Raw genomic sequence first — 19,974 nt, 5'->3', positions numbered from 1 at the left:
TTTTACTTATTTATTTTGTAAAGTAAAATTGTACCCTATCATTGCATGGAATGTTGAGGTGAATTTCCTTTAAATTTCTTCAAATTGTTTGCAGCAAAAATTGCTTAAAACTTGACGTGAACAACACAGTAAAAGGCCAGGAATAAAAAAACTCTTATATTATGTAAAGTATATCACTGCAAAAAATGACATTCAAGAAAGTAAAAGAAGCCTTTTTTGGGGGGGGAGAAATTATTAAATGGATTTATTCTACTGCATGTTTTTCTAGTCTCAAATGGCAATGGATTCAAATCAAGTAAAAATGTGCTTATCACACTGGCAAATTCCTTTTCATCAAACAAATCTTAAAAGTTTAGGAAGATTTGACAAATTCTGATGTGTAACGCTTTTGTTTTTAAAATGCTTTATAAATAAAGTTGGATTGGATAGTTTTTAGTATGGTTATTTTTTGCAGTGTAGCTGTCTTGACCTATACATGACGTACACTGTATCAACACGGAATCAACACATAATCATCGATTAAATTAAAATGTGTTAAACATTGACACAGTTCTGTGTCTCTTTATTATCCTTTCCTGTCTGCCACGAAAACCCGTACCGAAACACCAAATAAATTAACACATTTTCTCCAATGTAGGCTAATTTCACCACGTATTTGAATCAAGATCACTACTAGAATCTAAACGATTGCTTCCTTGGGTTATAACTTTCATAATTCATGAAAAATCTGTGCTTATATTGTTTGTTTTTTGCTCGGTGGAGGAATCGACAATTATTCCGACAGCACTTGAACGCAGTAAGCGTGTCGTGCCACTCCCGCACCGGCAGATGGCGTCCGTGCGCGGCCTGCCCTCCCTGCTCACAGCGCGCCGCGGCAGCGAGACAGACAGCTGAGTCACACACGCTCACAGACCCGGAGAAACAGAACCGACAGTGAGGCTGAAGAAAGAGCGACAAAACCACAGACGTGACCTCAGTGAAAGTGTGGCCTCACCCGTCGACACCATGCTGACCATCACGCTGAAGACGCTGCAGCAGCAGACCTTCAAGATAGAGATAGACCCCGAAGTGACGGTGAGTTGGGAAGAAGTTAACGGAGCTAAAGTAAACAGTGACACGGTCAGGCCGCCGGGCGAGCGAGCGCTGCATCGCTACCGCTTTGCGTTCACTCAGCGTTCACTCGTGTCGGGCTTAGGTCCGTGTGTAGCAGCCGCCGCCGCTGACATTGTTGACGTGTTTTTAACGAGTCACGTTACTTCAACGTTAATAATAACTAAACGTACAATAAACACAAGTTGGTCATTTAGCAGCTTCTGTGACAGTACGTGAGTTCGTGTGGGGCAAATTCGCTGCAGGTAGCTCTGTCAGACCGGAACTGAACAATTGCTCCTTCAGAGTAAAATCTATCTGTTGTAACTGGCACTGCATTTACAATAATGGTAATGTCGCAATTTAATTAGATTTAAAAATAATAATAATAATAATGATAATATAATAAGCGTTAAGGTGTCTGTCTGTACTCCACTTCATATATTGACTTTATTGGTGCAGTTTACATTGATAGGGTTTACTTTGATAGGAAGCACCGGAAACGATTGTAGCGCCATTTAGCTTGATGCTAAACTTGTTTCAGTCTCACCATGAATGACTGTGCAATATTTGAAACCTCCTGTTTTTGTTAATGTAGCGACGAGATAAGGACCGATCAGTGAACTAATGTGAGAGGAAAAAAGAAGCAGAGCACCTGGAATTTGTTTAATACACTGTAAATAACGCAGAAGTATTAATTAGACATGGTGAATACAGTGAAACTATTACCATTTCCTGTAAAGTGCTGTCACGTGACTCGGGAAGGAGAGTTAATGAAATGTTTGTTCCGTAAAGGTCCAGTGTGTACGACTTAGTGTTATATTACCCATAAATATGTTATGCAAAAGTTGTGTTATCGCTTTAAAATAAAGCTACAAATTTGTCATTTAGGCAAGGGTCTTGCTGTATGGATGCCGCCATTTTGTGCCATGTTTCTTTAGCAGCCCTTGCGATAAATTTAAAGCCTAGCGCATAATGAAGAGTAACTGCGGGATTAGGTAAATTGGTCACTCTAAATTGACCATAGGTGTGAATGTGGGAATGAATGGTTGTTTGCCACTATGTGTGGTCCTGTGATGGACTGGCGCTGTTCAGGGTGTACCCTGCCTATGTCAGCTGAGATTGGCACTGCAGCCCCTGCGACCCTCCAGTAGAGGATGAAGCGGTAGATGATGGATGGATGGAAGAGTAACTGCGTCGCTCACATAAGTCCAATGCATGAGTCGATAAAGTGTTTACGTTCTTTTTGGTCTAAGAAGGCCACCGTAGTTTCTTGACATGCTTGGGAAAGTTTGGTTTGAGCACAGAAAATACTTATTTCTTTTCCATTATACAGTTCTAGCACTACTCGGCTCTTCTCGACTTGAATCTACTAGGTTTGGTATCATTTTCCATGACTTCTTAGTACGTCCTCAATGGGCGGTGTTGTCATAGCACGGCCACAGTCACTGAATTGAAATATCACTCAACATGGTCGTGATTGGGCTCATGATCGCCGGCTTTCAGCAGCACTGTCGCAAAATACACCAGACTCTTCTGTTAAATATTGACATTTTAGACATTGTTTTGTGTTGATTCTCATGTCGGACGTCGCACTCATGGCTCTCCTGGTGACATCACTCTCTGACCAGTCAGTGGCCGGCAGTCTGTTTACGTCACATTTTAGTATTGGCTCAGCTGAACCTTGCCAGAGGTACTGAAAAACCCACCAGTTACCAGGTTCTATCATATATAGATAGTGGAAAAGCAAAAAAAAAAATCCAAGTAAATTCGAGCTGAGTCGTGCTAGAAGCACCATTAGAGGTCACTAAGGGCATGTTCACACAAAAATGAGTTAAAGATAATTGTATCAGCTTTTTATCCTCATGGAATCGGCATTTATGTATACAATCAGTAGTGCAACCTCTCTCTTGCTCTGGCATTTGTTGAAGTCTTTCTCGTCACCATGATTACCTGTTTAACAATAGTTATGCTAATAATAGTCATCGGTTTTATTTGTAAGCGCCTTTCAACCACTCAAGATCACTTTACATCTTAAATAAGAAGATAAATCAAACAGACAAAAGTTAAGACAAAATGGGCAAATTACAGATAAAGTTAAATGCTAGTCATTTTGGGTTGTTTTTTATTAAACGATGCCGCGTTTACAGAAAACTGTTTAAAAATGACACAGAGAAACATTTATCATCATATATCATCAGCCTCTGAGCAGTAACATGTTCTCATAACATTTATTTACAGTGTCAGACATGAGGCCTTCCACTGACCCCTGTGTAACACGTTTATGTTATTGTGATTTTAGTGATGTGTGTTTTTATGTTTGACAGGTGAAAACCCTGAAGGAGAAAATAGAGGGTGACAGAGGAAAAGATGCGTTTCCTGCTGCTGGACAGAAACTCATCTACGCAGGTGAGAAACACACACACACAGGACGACATGGACGCAGGTAAAGAGTCACGGAAAAACAAAACTCTGCTCCAGAGAGGCCGTTATTGTCGGTGCAGTGTACCCACATGTGGGACCTGTGTGCAGAGACGTTGTCGTCGTACAGGAGCGTCTACCTTCTGTAGATGTGTTGTTGTGTTTGTGAGGTTGTCAACAGAGTGCAGAGAACGTGCAGAATGTTGTGTTCTTTATGGAATTATTGATCAGTAATGCAAGAATAATTCCATCTACTGTGCATTTTAAGGCTGCAAATAACAAATCCCAGCATCAGTATTTCCTCAATACTTGAAATAAATATCCTGTGTTTGTCCACAAACCAAAAACAATTAAGTTTTAACGATTATTTTTATTTTGAGCAAAGATGATTTTTCAAAACTTTCAAAAATGGTCCACGGACAATTTAATAATTGATCAATTGTTGCAGCCCTAGTTGTAACCATGGGAACAGACATTATAATCCACACTGGGTTAGAGTGTTTTGTTTTTTTAATACTTAAAACTAGTTTCTCTGATATTTCAGCTTCTTTAATGTGAATATTTTCTAGTTTCTTTGCTCTATATAGCAACATCTCAAGGTTTGGGAAACGCCAATCAACATTTTCTGAAATTTTAATAAAGCAAACATGTGACAGATTAGTTAATGATGAATATACTGCTTTAATTCTGAAGTATACTGCATGTAATCTGATTAGGAAGATGTGTGTGTGTCACATTAAAGCACATTAAAGCATCACCTCACCTGGTTGTCGTGTATCATAAAAAGTTTATGAAGAAAAGTCCACACAAGAGATTCTGCTGAGGTCAAACTACAAAAACTCCATGTAGATCTCAGCTGTGTAATCTGATTATTGTCACACTTAAACACTGTTTATCCTCTGTTTCACAGGTAAAATCTTAAACGATGACACTCCGCTCAAAGAGTACAAAATAGATGAGAAGAACTTTGTGGTTGTCATGGTAACCAAGGTCAGTGCTTGAATGAATATGAATATGTTCTCTGCTTTATCTCTGCTGTGTGACAGCATTTTCTGTCTGGAAAAAAAAAAGTTTCACTTTGCAGGCTTCTTCCTCTCCTGCACCGAAGTTCATAGAGAAAATCAACGATTTTACATCCCAGCACACAGGAGTCATTGACCCACTGCTGCCTCCATCAGTAAACTCAGACATGTTATTCTTGTGACTCTGGTGTTTGTAATTCTTTGTTCAGATTGGCTTAAGTGACACAAACTTGTCACACGAGAAAGCAGCGGAGCAGCTGTATCTCTGTGAACTAAAAATTACGATTTTCTCTATGGACTTTGGTGTAGGAGCGTAAACACAAACAGAGCTTTTTGTTGAATGTGGTAAACTTGTCAATTTTTCCATTCAGGAGGACGGATTAGCTTGTGTCCTCCATTTTCACAGCAATACCTAATTGTAAGAAGTTAACCCCGGTCCTGAGAACAACAAAAGCATCACTGTTTTATTTTTCTGATGGATTCAAAGTGGACCATGGCTGAGCTGTGTTCACTGCGCCCTCTGCTGGTCCATGTGGTAGTTACTTCAGACTTCTAGGCTGTATATTTTAAACTCTAAAGGCTCAAAACTTTCTGTTTTTTCTAAAGCCAAAAGCAGCGCCTGCTCCAAAAGAGGCCCCTCAGCCGTCTCCTCCACCCGCTGCAGCTTCAGCACCAGCCTCCACCTCCTCCACCTCACCACCAGCCTCTGGCCCGGCACAAGTAGCCTCAACACCGACACAAGCGGCGTCCGTGTCTGAACCTGCTCCACAGTCAGTGCCTCTCTCTGAACCCCCGTCCTCGTCCTCAGTCCCAGAAAACACAGCGACAGATTCTGCTGAAGCAGCATCAGCATCAGCATCCGCAGCAGCAGCTCTGGACTCAAAGGCAGACTCGGCTCCAGCTGTGACTCCAGCTGATGCTCCGGCTCCAGCTCCTGAAGCTGTTCAGCCAGCCTCAGCCACTGCAGACACGTCTACACCCGCTGCACAGCCAGAAGACACTTCGGAGGAAAACTCAGAGGATCAGCCTTCGATCACGGAACCAGAGCAATCATCTGCCTCCAGGTCAGAAGAAACGCATCACTACGTACATTAATCACCCGCTTTATGAGGAAAGCTGTTCTGCTGTTGCTCAGGGTTAGCACAGTGGTGCAGGTGTTAGCACTGTTGCCACACACCAAGAAGGTTCACGGTTCAAACCTGCATGAGGTCGTGAAGACTCTCTAAATTTGCCATACGTGATTCAGAGGTTTCGTACGTTTACGATATAAAATGCATCAACTTTAAAGCAGTGGGTTTTTTGGAGACACAGACGGGGCGGCAGCTGTGAGACAGCAGTGAACTTTAGGTTAAGGACCTCACCCGGTTCCCTGAAACCCGAGTGTAGTCGCGAGATACGGAAATGAATGTAGAAAGAGAAACAGTTGTTCTTTCAGAACGTGCTGCAGGCTCACCGGAGGTGCGGGGCTATGCCGGGGTTAGCGACACTAACGGCGCTAGCAGTGTTTAGGAGCCACACACTGGAGCTTTAATTTTCACCCCCTCTGATTGGCTGACGTGTACGAACACAAGTTACTGGTGATTCTGGTTAACTTCAAACGACATCGACATGTGTTTGTGTTTAGTGCTCATTAGCACATGCTTAGCATAATGCTGTTAGCAGTGAGCATGTTAGCATTCTGAGGTTTACGTTAGGGATGCGTGATATTATCGGCAATTTATCGAATATCAGCAGACGCGCCAAGAGACTCGGTGACCACTAACACTTGTGTATCTATATTTGTAATCGGCCAAAGCTCTCCTGATATATCGGCATTTGATGATGCATCCCTACAGAATATTACAGCAATTTCACCACAGAAGAAACTAAAAATGACCTCTGCGTATGGAAACATAGATATTTATCAGTATCTGTTATCGGCAGCAGGTTGTATATTGGCAAAACGTCCGATATCTTGCGTTCCTCGTTCCACTTACAGCTTGTGATGCGTTTTATTTCTGTCTCTGTTTTAGGTAAATTCTTGAGACAGTGATGGTTTATCCTCTGAAACACTGACTCACTGCTTTCTTTGTCCTCATGTTTCTCAGCCTTGTTGATGAACTGGGACTCCTTGAAGAAGCGGCGTCAATACTGGGTAAATACAACTGTCATTCTTCTTCTTCTTTAAACGCCTCTTCCATCACAAGCTTCTCATGATCCTTGGCTCATTTCTGTTTGTTTTTTTACCCCAGTTTCAGGTTGTTATCTTCTTTTTTATACTTTGTTGTTGTGAACAGATGAAAACCTTTTATCCAGTTATTGTACTTGAGGTGTGTGTGTGAAACAAACAGGCTACGGCAGATGAATATAAATGTGATGAGCCTCCGACCTTCACAAACTTTGTCTCGTTACAGTCAGCAATCGCCACTCATTTAGTTTGAGAGTTTTCAGCTTCTTAAATGTGAATATTTTCTGCTTTCCTTGCTCCTTTTTTTAACTAAGAAATCATTTAAACTGAACAAAGATGTCTTTATTTTGAGGTTTGAGGTAACAATTTTCATTTATTTTATCCACTAAACTGTGATGACTGTCGTGTCTCTCTCTCTCTCTCACTCTCTCACTCTCTCTCTCTCTGCTGTCGTTTCCACAGTAACAGGCCCCGCCTATGAGAACCTGGTGTCTGAGATCATGTCCATGGGTTATGAGCAGGAGCAGGTCGTCGCTGCGCTCAGAGCCAGCTACAACAACCCGGACCGAGCAGTGGAGTATCTGCTCATGGTGAGTGAGGGGCTTTAACCTGCTCAGCTCACACCGCTGCCTCTGTGCTCTCAGGTGTGTGTGTGTGTGTGTGTGTGTAGTAAATGTTGATGCTGATCCTGCAGGGGATTCCAGCAGAAGCCACTGATCTCCCATCTCAAGAACCAGTGAGACACAGCGCTCCATCCAACCCCCCGATCCCTGCGACACAGCCACCACAGCAGCCCACAGCACCCTCGAACAGTAAAACCACGCTTCTCCACACATATTTATTCTTCCACATCTTCTTCCATCTGCTTATTTTCCTCCTGTGCTCTCTCTCTCTCTCTCCTCTCTCTCCAAGCAGCAGGGGTCCCAGCCCTGTCAGTCAGACCTCCTCCTCTGCCCTCCACTGGTGGTGGAGGAGGCTCTGCTCCGCCCACGGCGAACCCTCTGGAGTTCCTGAGGAACCAGCCTCAGTTCCAGCAGATGAGACAGATCATCCAGCAGAACCCGGCGCTTCTACCAGCGCTGCTGCAGCAGCTCGGCAGAGACAACCCACAGCTGCTGCAGGTACTTGATGACTTTATTTGATAACTTATGTACATGGCAAACACTGTAAAACACAGGTTTTATTGTGCCTTTTTAGTCGGTTTTTTTTTCTCAAAATTTTGTGGCCCAAACAAGTACTTTTTTTTGTGTTACTTTAGGAGCAGAGAGGTAGTGCTAAACACCGCTCTTTTAACGCGCTATTTTTTCAGTAACGTGGGTAATCTAATCCACTTATTTCTTTTCCTCGTCGTGAACAACGTCGTTACTGTCGTGGTGCTTACTATGCACGATTGATAAACTCGTGTAATCCCTAAAAGCACCCCTCCTTAGCTCAGCAGCTAGTGAGGAGTGGTGTTATTGAACGCAGCCACGCTTACTCAATCCAGCACAGCCTGCCACACACACACACACACACACACAGCAGCTAATCAGAGTAACCAGCAGCAGAGAGTATTTTAAGTAGTCAGGACCTCATGTAAAGTTGGTGTACAGAGAGAGAAAGGTAAGAGCATATATGTGTATATATATATTTGACATAACGCTAAAAAAAGTTATTACTTTCCCTGGCAATGCTTAGCTTTTATTATACAATCGTGTGCCACTAACTCAAGTTACTTTTTGGAAAGAAGTATAAATCATAACCTAATTTTCATATTTTTTTAAAGTAACATTCCCCAATACTCAGCCCTGTAGGCCACCGCCTTTGTGAGCCGTCTCTAGTTTTAATCCACCAAAATCGGCAGCAAAAAGCAGTAAGTACTCCATCAAATTTTTCACGCAGAATTTTCCAGTCTTCCAATGAAAGATCATATTCACCGCGAGCTTGGTAACACAAATGTATAATCGCGATGTACCAGACTGGCAAAACCAGACACCTGGACGAGGCTGTACTTTAGAATGGATGGAGTTGCCCTGTGTGGCGGTCCAGTCATTTGTAGACGTCACTAAATCTCACTGACTTTTCTTTTTTCTGCAGCAAATCACGCAGCACCAGCAGCAGCAGTTTGCAGATGCGAATGAAAACACAATTTTGGCAGGGTGCTTTACACGGAAAGCGCAGGGAGAGCCGGTGTTCAGGGTCAACCACACAAAACCACATATCCAAGTCACCCCACAGGAGAAGGAGGCCATCGAGAGGGTCAGTCATCTACAGTCTTTAATCTAATACAACTTCATTGGTTTGTGCAGAGGTTCATTGATAGAATAATTGATGCTCAGGATGGAATTATGCTGCGGTTGTGATATTTAGGGCTTGGTTAAAGCGTAACTTCGCAAGTCTGGTCGTCCTTTTTTCGCCTTTGATCTCTACGGAGCTCCACCTATAGTGTACATGCATACACCACTGTAAACATCCATCCATCGTCGACCTCTCCTGACCATGCGCGCTTATCTGAGCCGGTGAACATGCGTTGCCCCGCATCGCGATCCCCGGCTTCCTCACTGACAATCCATAGCTTCTGCTTTTTCGTCAGCTCTGCCGCAACGAACGTCAACAAATAATGCCGTCACTGCCTTGATCTTATATCCGGCACCTGCTACTTTTCCGCTAACAGACAGTAGGGGCGTGGAGCATGCTTCCCAATCTCCCCAATAATGAAGACATATTAAACCATCACCATGGACTCTGGAGCAGACCCTCCCTGGAGGTACAAATATATGAACCCAAAATAGAAGCTTATATTTAAATTTTGACCTTATTTGAAACATTTTGCTGTTTTAAAAGCTTTTAATTATGCTTTAATCAATTCCATACTTTTCAACTGTAAGATAGCAATGAAAAACAGAATATTTATTAATATAAGGCCAAATTTGAAAATATTAATGTTTTTTTTGGCTGCTCTCAATTTTTTTAAATTAAGAATAAAAATCGTGTATGGTCTTACCTTTATGTGTTTATGTGTGTGTGTGTGTGTGTGTAAAGGCAGCATATATGTATATATATATGTATAGCATATATGTGTATATATATATATATATACATATATATACATATATGTGTGTGTGTGTGTGTGTGTATATATATATATGTTGTGGTGCTGTCATTTTAATGCATTATTAACGGCGTAAATGCAAACCCATTTTAACAACAATTTTTTTATAGCCTTTTTGGTGTAGCAAACGTTGTAGTTTTTTTCACATGCTGTTGCAACAACTAGTAATGTTAGAAAAAATACAACACCACACTGGATCGAGCTACTCTGGAAACAAAGCAACAGACTGCACACACTTGTTTGGGCTTGCGACCCGGCCAAGGAGTTGTAGGCTAATGTTACGTTTTGAATGGATGGCGAGCGCTGTGCGCTTCTCCGTCTCCAAGCGAGCTCTCCGTGTCCAACGCAGCCTGGATCATTTCTCGACACACTCCCCGCATCCAAGTAATGATGTATGCAGTGTTGCCAACCAAGCTGGCAGACCCCCGAACCGCAGTAAGGAGACCACCAAAGACCGCTAGCTTGTTACGGCAACAATACATTAAACCACGGAAGAGGAATAACTTGAAATATGCAGGGTGACAGAGATTTTGTCGCAATAAAAAAAAAACATTTGCACAAAGCAAGCCAATCCACTTTTCTATGTTGATAAGAGCATTAAAATGAGAAAAAATACTGGGACAAAAAGAAATCAAGGGACATTTAGAATAGATAAAAAATGTGCGATTATAAAGATTATAGATTATAAAGAGAGGCATTCAATGGGCATGCGCCAACTGCCCGCTTCAGTCAGTGTGTGCGGCGCAGAGATGATCCACAGCTCACCTCACCGTCGTTCTCCCGTGTATTTGAACAGGAAATGTGTAAATTCAACGATTTTGACCATAGAAATGTTGAAATCATACAGAAAACTGATTTATAGAACAGTCAAATGGACAAATTGAATTTCTTTTATCATTGTTAGCCTTCTGTTAATGTGTGTGTGTGTGTGTGTGTGTGTGCGTGTGTGTGTCCAGTTAAAAGCACTGGGCTTCCCTGAAGGCTTAGTCATCCAGGCTTACTTTGCCTGCGAGAAGAATGAAAATCTGGCCGCAAACTTCCTTCTACAACAAACGTGGGACGACGAGTAGTCAAGCGTCACGTGACATCATCACCGCTCAACAAGAGGGGCCCCCGGAGAGGAGGACGACGATGACGGGAGGTCCAGAGGGAAGGAATGAGGGAATGTAGGAGGGGAGGAGAGGAAAGACAACATATCTTTTCGCGCCATTGAGACAGTGGTCCGATGGTGGCAGTGACAATGATGATGATTTTGCTGTTCAAAGTTCGCTGTGCTGCCTGCTCTCTCCATTCTGCTGTGTTGATGAGCTCACACTGAGCCGTGCCTCACCACTGCTGCGTTGTTGCTGCTGCCGCTTGTGCTGAGCGATCACACTGAGAGACGTCACACCAGGAGACACATGTCAACAGCCTGCATCACCTCTCACTGTAGAGGCCGATCAACAGTGGCTGTTTCTATGTTTTTTTTTTGGGGAATTCAGGGCAGTCGATGGATGATAATGATGCCAATTGTTTTGTCAGTTTTTTTTTCCTCCATCTGATAAAATATACGAACACTAATGGTGTATTTCCACCGGCTCTACTCGGCTCGCCACACCACTAGCATAGTACCTGGTACCAGTGCCGGCGAGGTTCCAAAAGCGTGCTGAGAAGGTAGTGTGCAATGATTGGTCAGGTGTGTGTGTCACATATAAAACGAAGTCACTTTTTATTGTAGTAATGCAACCTAACCGTGCTGTGTCGTGCCGTGGAAATGCGCCATAATGGTCTGTCTGCAGTGCAATTTTTAGACAGTATTCTCAATTAAAAGAATGTATAAACCCATGAATCAGGTCGTTCGAAAGCTAAAATAAGACATTTTTGGATGAAAAAAACTTAACTTTTAGCAAAATTTATCAAGTTGCTGAGAACAGAAATGTGTAATTTGTAATAATTATTTAAAGAATGGGCAAATATCGGCCCTGACTGATTACACAGATATGCATTACACTATCCTGCCCTGTTGATTAATCTGAGAGTGTGATGCAAACTGTTGACTTGACTGTTTTTGGGATTGCACATTGCTTTACCTTAAAGGGATAGTTCAGGTTTTTTAAGTGTGGTTGCACAATGTTTGCCGTGCGTGCGAGGAACAAGCGTGAGAGGTTGTTTTGTTTTCTGCATTATCTCGGTGTTGGACAACCTTTTCCTTGAGTTGTTTAACCGTTCATGCTCCTCCAAACTTCATTGAGAAAATCATCATTTTTAGCTCACAGGAACACAGTGGCTGCTGGTCTGCTGCTGCTGCCTCATTTGGTCATTTTTTTTAAACACTGACATCATAAAACAACACATTTGAATTTGCTGATGGGGGCAGCAGTGGATCAACAACTCCTGTGTGCTGTGATGTAAAATCACTGGATTTCTCTATGAGCTTTTGTGTGAGGAGAGCGAGCCGTTTACAAACATAATATCCTAAACATGTTTTAGACTTAAGCAGATATGGATTTGTGGGCCTTTTGTTAAGTGGTGAAAATCAGTTTTTCTGGTGACACCATAAAACCACACTTTAAAAAACCTGATATCTATTTCTGATCATTACATTTTGGTTGTTTTTTTTTGTCCTGTGTTGGTGTGTTGAGTGGGAGACTGAGTGTTTGCGGCCAGATGGAGCCTCAGGTTTTGTTGCTTCTGTTGTTTTTGGACGTTAAGGAAATGGCTCATGAAGTGCCACGCTGCTGCCTACTCTGCCAGCCAGATATGATTTAATCACTACTGTTCTGAGAGGAAGTTTTCTCTTAACTCTTAGTATTTCCTCAGCTGACGTCACATGACTCAGGGTGTTTACACCGCCATGTTGGCAGGAAAAACTTAAAGGTACCACTGCTGGTTTCAAGCTTTAAGAGTTCACTGTGCACTTTAAAATCCATAGAGATCAAGCAAAACTGAACTATATCTGATCCTTACGCTGCCCCCTGGTGATTGACACGAGTATAGAACTGCCGGAGTGAACGTTATACCAACTTTCTAATAAACTTGTCCTCATTTTACTCCAGAAAATTCTCACACATCGCAATAAAAGTGTGCAAAATTAACAAGATATTTAAGTGAATTAGCTGAGGTTAAGTCAGCAGTTGAGGGGAAACTTCACTTATGACGACCATCTTCCTTTCTTTGCCAAATAGAATAAATGTTTTATGAATGTCATTTTGTTTCAAAATACAGTTACACACATGCACGTCAACATCATTTTGGAGTTGTTTCCCTTAAGTTTCCCCTTAACTGCCAGCCGGGAAGCTGCAAATCTGGATGCAGACTTCAGCTTCTTGATTAACTCTGTCTTCTACACTCACTCTGCTGTCCTCAGGACCTTCTGTGATTTGGTCAAATGTTGTCAACCTGGTCATCCTGGTTCACGACATCTTTCCACCACCTTAACGTTTTATAATAATAAAAAAAAAAACAGTGGGTGAAGAGAGATATTACCATGTAAAAAAAAAAAAATACTGCCAATTATAAATTATCTATGGGAACAGTGACACAAAATTCCTGCCAAAATGGCGCTGTTTTGGTTGTGTGACGTCAGCTAGCGGAGTTCTATTGTTGCGTTTCCATTTGTAGTTGGAACTCGGAATTTTTTAATCTCGAAAACTCGGGATTCCCAGAGGGCTGCCACCATACAAACACGGCTACTTTCACCGTCAATAGCCTAATTTTTGTTGTATTTGTCTCACAGTAATTCGTAGATTGTACACATCGGACCGTTTAATTTTTAATCGTAGACACATTGTTGCGCTGTGAGTGCACTAAATATCCTTGTAGAGCGTTGTTGTTATTATTGACTTTTTTAATTTTACTAACAGTGGCTAGCCCAAAATGCAATTTTCAGTTCCGACTTCTTAATTTGAACCCTGGGTCAATGTCACTGCTTCCGAGTTCTGACATAAAAGGAACGCAGCATTTTCAGCCCCGCCCATTTCCCCACCCTTTTCTATGCCTCGCTGTTCAAACACAGCTCATTTTTCCTGATGGTGTTGCAGTTTTACCAACGTAGTGTTCTGAAAATATAGTGACGACATTTAATTATCGATTAACAACAACAAAAAAAGAAAGTGCTCGCAGCCAAAACAAATGAACAAGTCCTATTTTCAGTGTCCGGCATGTGCTTTGCTGTTTCTCCTGTTTTTCTTTGTTTTAGTTTGAACTGGAAGTGAATGCAGGTGTTGTATCATGTCATATATTGTGTAAAGGGTGTAATTGCAGACTTTGGGGGGAAAGGTGAAGAGGCACTTTACTGTGACGGAGACGCTGCTCGAACTCGTTGACAGGTGGTTGGTTGCATGAAGTGATGAGACCAATGTGGTGTTTGCTCTCATCTCAGTTTATCTGTTGATTTGTTTTGTTTGTTTGTTTTTGGGGTTTATAATGATGATAATAATAATAATTACAACCTTAATACATAGACATTGGTTGAGGTTTTGCTGAATAGTTGTGAATGAATAAAAAAACAAACATTTTTTGTTTCAACATTGTGTAAAATAAAGTGCTTTTACAGAGCAGCGGAGATGAAGTAATGATTATTATGAATGATTCATGTGTGACAGTCACTGTGTCTCAGATTCACTGTATTATGCAAAATTGTAAAAACAAAACTATTTATCTTCATTTTTTTATTTTGGGTACAAAAAATCACTTCAATTGGTAATGCCAAAATGAAAACAAAAAGCAGACCTCTGAGATTAAGTTCTGAATTATGACTTTAATCAATCAATCAATTCTCACTTTAAATATGACTTAAATCCTGTTTTCTCTGAATTCTGCCTTTTCAGACTTCTTTCTCAGACGTCTGACCCCCACAGTGTATACTTAAATCTCAGAAGTCTGCCTTATTTTCTCTGAATTCTGACTTTAATCACAGAATTCTGCCTTTTTTTAATTATGTTTCCAAACAATTTTTTTGCATTTGTACCTAATCTTCCTCTGTACAACATATTCCTAATCCTAAATATGTTTGATTTTTTTCCCTGCCACTTGCTGGATCCAGAATAATCCTGACATTTTAGTAATTGAAATTAAAGAATAAAAAAAAATAATAAAAACACATTTTTTTCACCTACGTCATTAAATGTTTATCTTGTTGAAACCTGTTTAGTGCTATCACCGTCTTGCATAGGTATGACGAAAGTTCATCTTGATATGTTAAAATATTGTTGTGAAAAACACATTTGAACTTGCTAAAAGTTGATTACTGCAAAATCCGCAAACTGGTTCAGATCCTGATCAAACTGGTTTCACGGAGTCAAAAGAGTCAAAATGTGATATTTTGTGATTGATGTCATTAGTGGGTTGATTTTTAGGACACTTGTGAACATGCTTGTGAACATGTTTGGGTGATGACCAAAATAATTCAGATTGATCACATCGCTGATGAAAACATCACCTCCTGGGCGGGGTGGTGTAGTCCCTCGGTCTGACCGCCAGGGGGAGCGTCGCTGTGGAGAGAGAGGGAGGTGGTGGACACACAGAGGGAGAGAGAGTGGGTGCGTTCCCGCAGCAACAGGGAAGATGGCAGCTCTCACATCTCTCACCCAGGTAAAGATGCAGCTTTTATCGGTCTCTACTCTTCAACTAGCTCCTCGGTTATGCTTACAACCCCCCGCCCCGCGTGTCGCAGCCGCCGCGACACCGTGCTTTGAAAATGTCTCGTGAAAGGAGAGCAAAGCGGCTCTCGGCTGAAAGTGCAGCCCGCGAAGCAGCTCAGTCAGCTGGCCCTGAGTCAGGAGAGGGAAGGCCCTCTGCGGTACCGTTACCGTTAGGTAGCGGGGGCTCGCGTTAGCCGCGGCTGGTGCCTGTCATTTCTCCACACACACGCCGTGCTTTTATGTGTGTAAATGTTGTGAATATAATGTGCGCCGCGGGGAGCGAGGGACACGCTCTACCGCCTACTTTTATGTGACAAAAAGCGGCAGAAAAGTGAGGCGGCGCTCGCTCGGAACGTGAGCCTAGCAGAGCTTAGCCTAGCTTAGCTTAGCTTAGATGCAGAGAGGAGAGAGTGAGGATGAGGACGCTGGTGGTGATGAAGACATGAAGGCACAGAGAGGACAAGACTGAGGGATGCAGGATGTTGAGATCATCACAACAATCACATTATCTACTAATGCTGCGAATACTGCGGAGTCTATGTTATATATACGTGCTTTTTAAAATATATTTATATATATATATATATATATATATACACATATATATATATATATATATATATATTTATATATATATATACATACACACACATATATATATATATAAATACACACACTTAACTGTCATGGACTCAACCAGGTTAAACCCGTCATGAAATAGTAGTACATATATATGTATGTTGTAATGTTGAATTTTTGTTTGAAAACATCACATCATACACATAACAATAATAATAATAATAATATACATACATAACATTACTACCCCCAATCACAACAATCAGTACAGGCTGGGCAAACAAAATGAGCGAATAAGGTTACGTCACTAAAATTTGTTATAAATAAAATAAATTATGAGCTGTTAGTTGTATAAATCGTATAAAATCTAGAAAGTGACACCAGACTAGAGACTAGAGCTGCAACTAACGATTATATTCATAATCGATTAATCTGTCAATTATTCTTTCTTGATTAATCGAGTCAGCGTTTGATCCATAAAATGTCAGAAACCATTAATAAATGTTGATCAGTGTTTGTCAAACCTGGAAATGACGATGTTCTCAAACGTCTTTGTATTTGTCCACAAAAAACAAAAAATGATTCATGATGATGATTTTAATGATTTCTTTGTTTGTATGGAGCAAAGAAATAAAAAAAATTAACATTTAAGAAGCTGAAACAATCAGAAATCCTGTTTTAATCATGAAAAAAGCTTCAAACTGATTAGTTGATAATCAAAATAGTTGACAATTTAGTAATCGAGTAATTTCATCTCTACACCAGACCTCATACAGTTTACCCCTACTATCCTCCAGTCTTGCAATACAATCCTCAATAATAGTATAATGATATTACTTCACCTTGTTATTTCAATCATTGTTCTTTTCAGTCTCCTAATTAGAATACTGTGACGGGAGTATCCGGGCCAAACTGAAGAGAGAGAGGAAGAGAAAAAATCTTAATCGACATGTTATTATTGTTATTATTATTATTATTATTATTATTGTTGTAATTTCTTGTATCATAATTTAATTAGGACTGACTGTGTGATGATGTTCTGCCATAGTGTGATTAATAACATCCTCTGTTTGCCACAGTTGTCAAGTGGGAACCCCATGTTTGAGAACTTTTACAGACAGGTAAGAGGATCAGCAGATTATTGCACAGAGGTTCTATGATATTTTGTTTTTAGCAGAATTATGAAAGGAAAATGTCAAACTCCCATCTTCTAGGAAAGTTTCTGTTGTTGTTATTCACAGGATTCATGTGTGAGTGAATGGTGAAAACTGATGTGTTATTTACTGTGAATGAGATAAAAAAAACAACGATATAAATACAGATGACATACCACTGATCTCGCATTTAGACACCCTTTTTTCTGAAACTAAACCTCAGTTTCCAGAGATAAGTTGGCAGATTTTATTCGATTTTTAAGACGGTAACACATGTCTGTTTTGGTCCCAGGTGGATCCAGGGAACACGGGGAGAGTGGGACCAACAGAAGCTGCCCTGTTCTTAAAAAAGTCTGGACTCCCTGATGTTACACTGGGAAAGGTACGTGGTGTCAGAGGTCACGCACAGATTTGTTTGTGTGTTTTGAGCAGTCAAATTCACTTCTGAATCTTTTCTTGGATGCTTTTTCTTTGCCAAATTGTTATTTTGGTATAATTCACTCTTTGGAAGGTTTAATTTGTGTCCTGAAAAGGAGCCACATTCCACTTGATTTAATCGCAGGAAAAGATGAGACTGGATCACTTAAATATACCAGGAGATTGTCTGCGTATAGCGACACTTCTGTGCTCTGTCCCACAATGTCATATTTCTTGCAAAAGTTAAGATGTTTTCAGTGCTTTTGCAAAGAATTAAAGGCAACAGTGGGCTCTTGTATTTATCTAGTTTTCTAGCAATAAAATGGTCAGTTATTGTGTTTTTTTTAATTTTTAGTTATATACATATGAAGTTTCATTAAGTGTGTTTAGTCAACTTCAGTCTTCATCATTTCATCAACTGTGTTTGCTTTCTTTGGGAACGGAATTCCACGTCAAGGTTAAAGAGGTTATGTAATGAAAAAGCGTTGTATTTTTTAATGAGGTCAGCGAAGGTCGTGCTAAGATACGACAGGAAAACCCTGAGGATTAAAGAAAGAAAGAAAATATTTTCACGGTGAGTCAGCGGAGTGACAGACAGAGAGGATATTGATGAGCCTTCATTGAGTCTCAGGCAGAGTTTATATATGAGGTTGTTTCACATTTCAGTCCATATAGGACAAGTACAGATGATATTATTTATATGAGTATAAGTTACAGTCTTTATTTAAATAACCTTGAGCTTTGAGAGAAGTAAAGAAACTGATCGTCTTACTCTTGTCACTGCAGCTCATGTGTGGTCAGATGATTGATGAGAGGTGGGAATAATTAGGCCGATATTTTCCTTTTTTTAATACTCATACACATTTTTGTTCTCAGAAACTTGATAATTGTTGCTAAATTTTGTTCATTACAAAATTACAAACAATTGCCACCAATTATGTGAAAATTTGCATTGGCCACAGAAAACACATTGGTTTACATCTTGAAGTGCAGATTTTTTACTGACTCTTTATTAAACACACTTGATTAATGAATGAATGAATATCTTTATTTCAGGTTACATTCATATAAAAAGTGAAATAATTTAACACAATTATGCCAATAACCGAAAAAGGAATATTTTTGCCTCTCCTGTACAACACTAGGAAACAACCACAAGAAAATCAGAAATGTGGAGTAAACACATAAAACAACGCACTTACAATTATAATACTAGACTTCACTTTGCATTGTAAGTTGTATGAGTTAAGTGTAAGTTAGTGTAATTAGTTTTTACACAATTTATTTTCATCACTTGTTCCATAACTACTCCCAAAACTGACAAATGTCTACATTTATGTGATATTTGTTCTCGCTTTGATGGTTTCAAACATAAATAATCCTCGTAAATTATAATTCCCTTCTCTTGATTTAAAGAATGTTTGAATGCAAACGGGAATCGTTTATTCATCACACAAAAAAATGATCTCTAATGGTTTAGAATACAAACAATGTATAAAACATGTAACATAAATATCCTATGAAAAACTGATTAATGGATTTCCGATATCCAACTATTTATTATTCTAATTATATAAAAGTGTTTCCCAAATGTGGACACAGTCTGACATACAGGGCATTAGTGAACAATACAATATCCTATAAGGCAGTTTTTATTCAATAAATCCTTTGTTTTTTTTGAAGAATAGCTTAATAGATTTGGATTTACGTTTAATGTTTTCTATGTGTGGTTTCTAACAAAGTTTGTGGTCTATAATGATTCCCAATAACTTCAACTCTATGTCAGAATTGGTCCTGGTGCTACCAAAGATCATTAATTGTGTTTTACTTTCATTTAATGATAACTTATTGTAGTTATTGTGGTGTCATTTTCATTCAACCTCTTTATGTCTTCATGATTTGAGCTTTTCCAAGTTTCTTTTTCACCTCCATCTGTAAAAATAAATCTAACTAATGATAACAAATCAGGCTACGTTTACATGACAACGGTCTGAACAGAAGACGGGCGTCAAAAGGGGCGTCGCGTCTTCACTTTTTTTATTCCGTGTTTAGACAAGCGTTTTCGGGAGGAAATCTGTGTGCATACGGTGACGCAAAAGTGTGTGGAATTCGATTGGGTATGCATGCCAGGCGGCTAGGTGGCGCTGTGATACACTATCACACAACACCGCTATGTATGAGTGCATGCACAGAATTTTCCTTCCTCTCCACGGAAAGCAAAACAGATTACAGATCCTTCTCTGTTCAGTAATCATCATTAATTATCTGTACATATCCTGTGCATTTCATGTACGTTTATTAGAGCTGCCAGAGCAGCTTGAAAGTCCATCCCATGGAAATAATCCGACATGTTTGTTTAATTCCCTGTACTGGCGCTTGTATGTGACATAAACGCGTACGCGACGTGAGCAGA

The 19,974-nt window shown here is 40.3% G+C and overlaps 2 protein-coding genes across 3 annotated transcripts in view; both read left to right on the top strand.

Moving 5' to 3' along the window:
- Positions 1–853: 853 nt before the first annotated feature.
- LOC122780611 (UV excision repair protein RAD23 homolog A-like) lies at positions 854–14,339 on the top strand. Its single transcript, XM_044043689.1, has 10 exons — positions 854–1,074; positions 3,417–3,498; positions 4,421–4,500; positions 5,139–5,596; positions 6,620–6,666; positions 7,162–7,289; positions 7,394–7,488; positions 7,640–7,820; positions 8,776–8,937; positions 10,747–14,339. Exons 1-10 carry the CDS (start codon positions 1,006–1,008, stop codon positions 10,858–10,860), a joined length of 1,416 nt encoding a protein of 471 aa, XP_043899624.1. The 5' UTR covers positions 854–1,005; the 3' UTR covers positions 10,861–14,339.
- Positions 14,340–15,304: 965 nt separating this feature from the next.
- Positions 15,305–19,974, top strand: part of eps15l1a (epidermal growth factor receptor pathway substrate 15-like 1a) — a 36,158-nt gene continuing 31,488 nt past the window's right edge. For both annotated transcript variants that reach the window (XM_044044965.1, XM_044044964.1), the window contains exons 1-3: positions 15,305–15,361; positions 17,070–17,111; positions 17,437–17,526. In XM_044044965.1, coding sequence (XP_043900900.1) covers positions 15,335–15,361; positions 17,070–17,111; positions 17,437–17,526 — 159 coding nt within the window. In that variant the 5' untranslated portion in view covers positions 15,305–15,334. The remainder of the gene's footprint in view (positions 15,362–17,069; positions 17,112–17,436; positions 17,527–19,974) is intronic.

The sequence above is a fragment of the Solea senegalensis genome, linkage group LG14 (assembly GCF_019176455.1).
Source record: "Solea senegalensis isolate Sse05_10M linkage group LG14, IFAPA_SoseM_1, whole genome shotgun sequence".
Classification (NCBI taxonomy): domain Eukaryota; kingdom Metazoa; phylum Chordata; class Actinopteri; order Pleuronectiformes; family Soleidae; genus Solea; species Solea senegalensis.
Note: the sequence above shows the minus strand (reverse complement) of the source record. Positions and strands in the feature narration are given on the sequence as shown.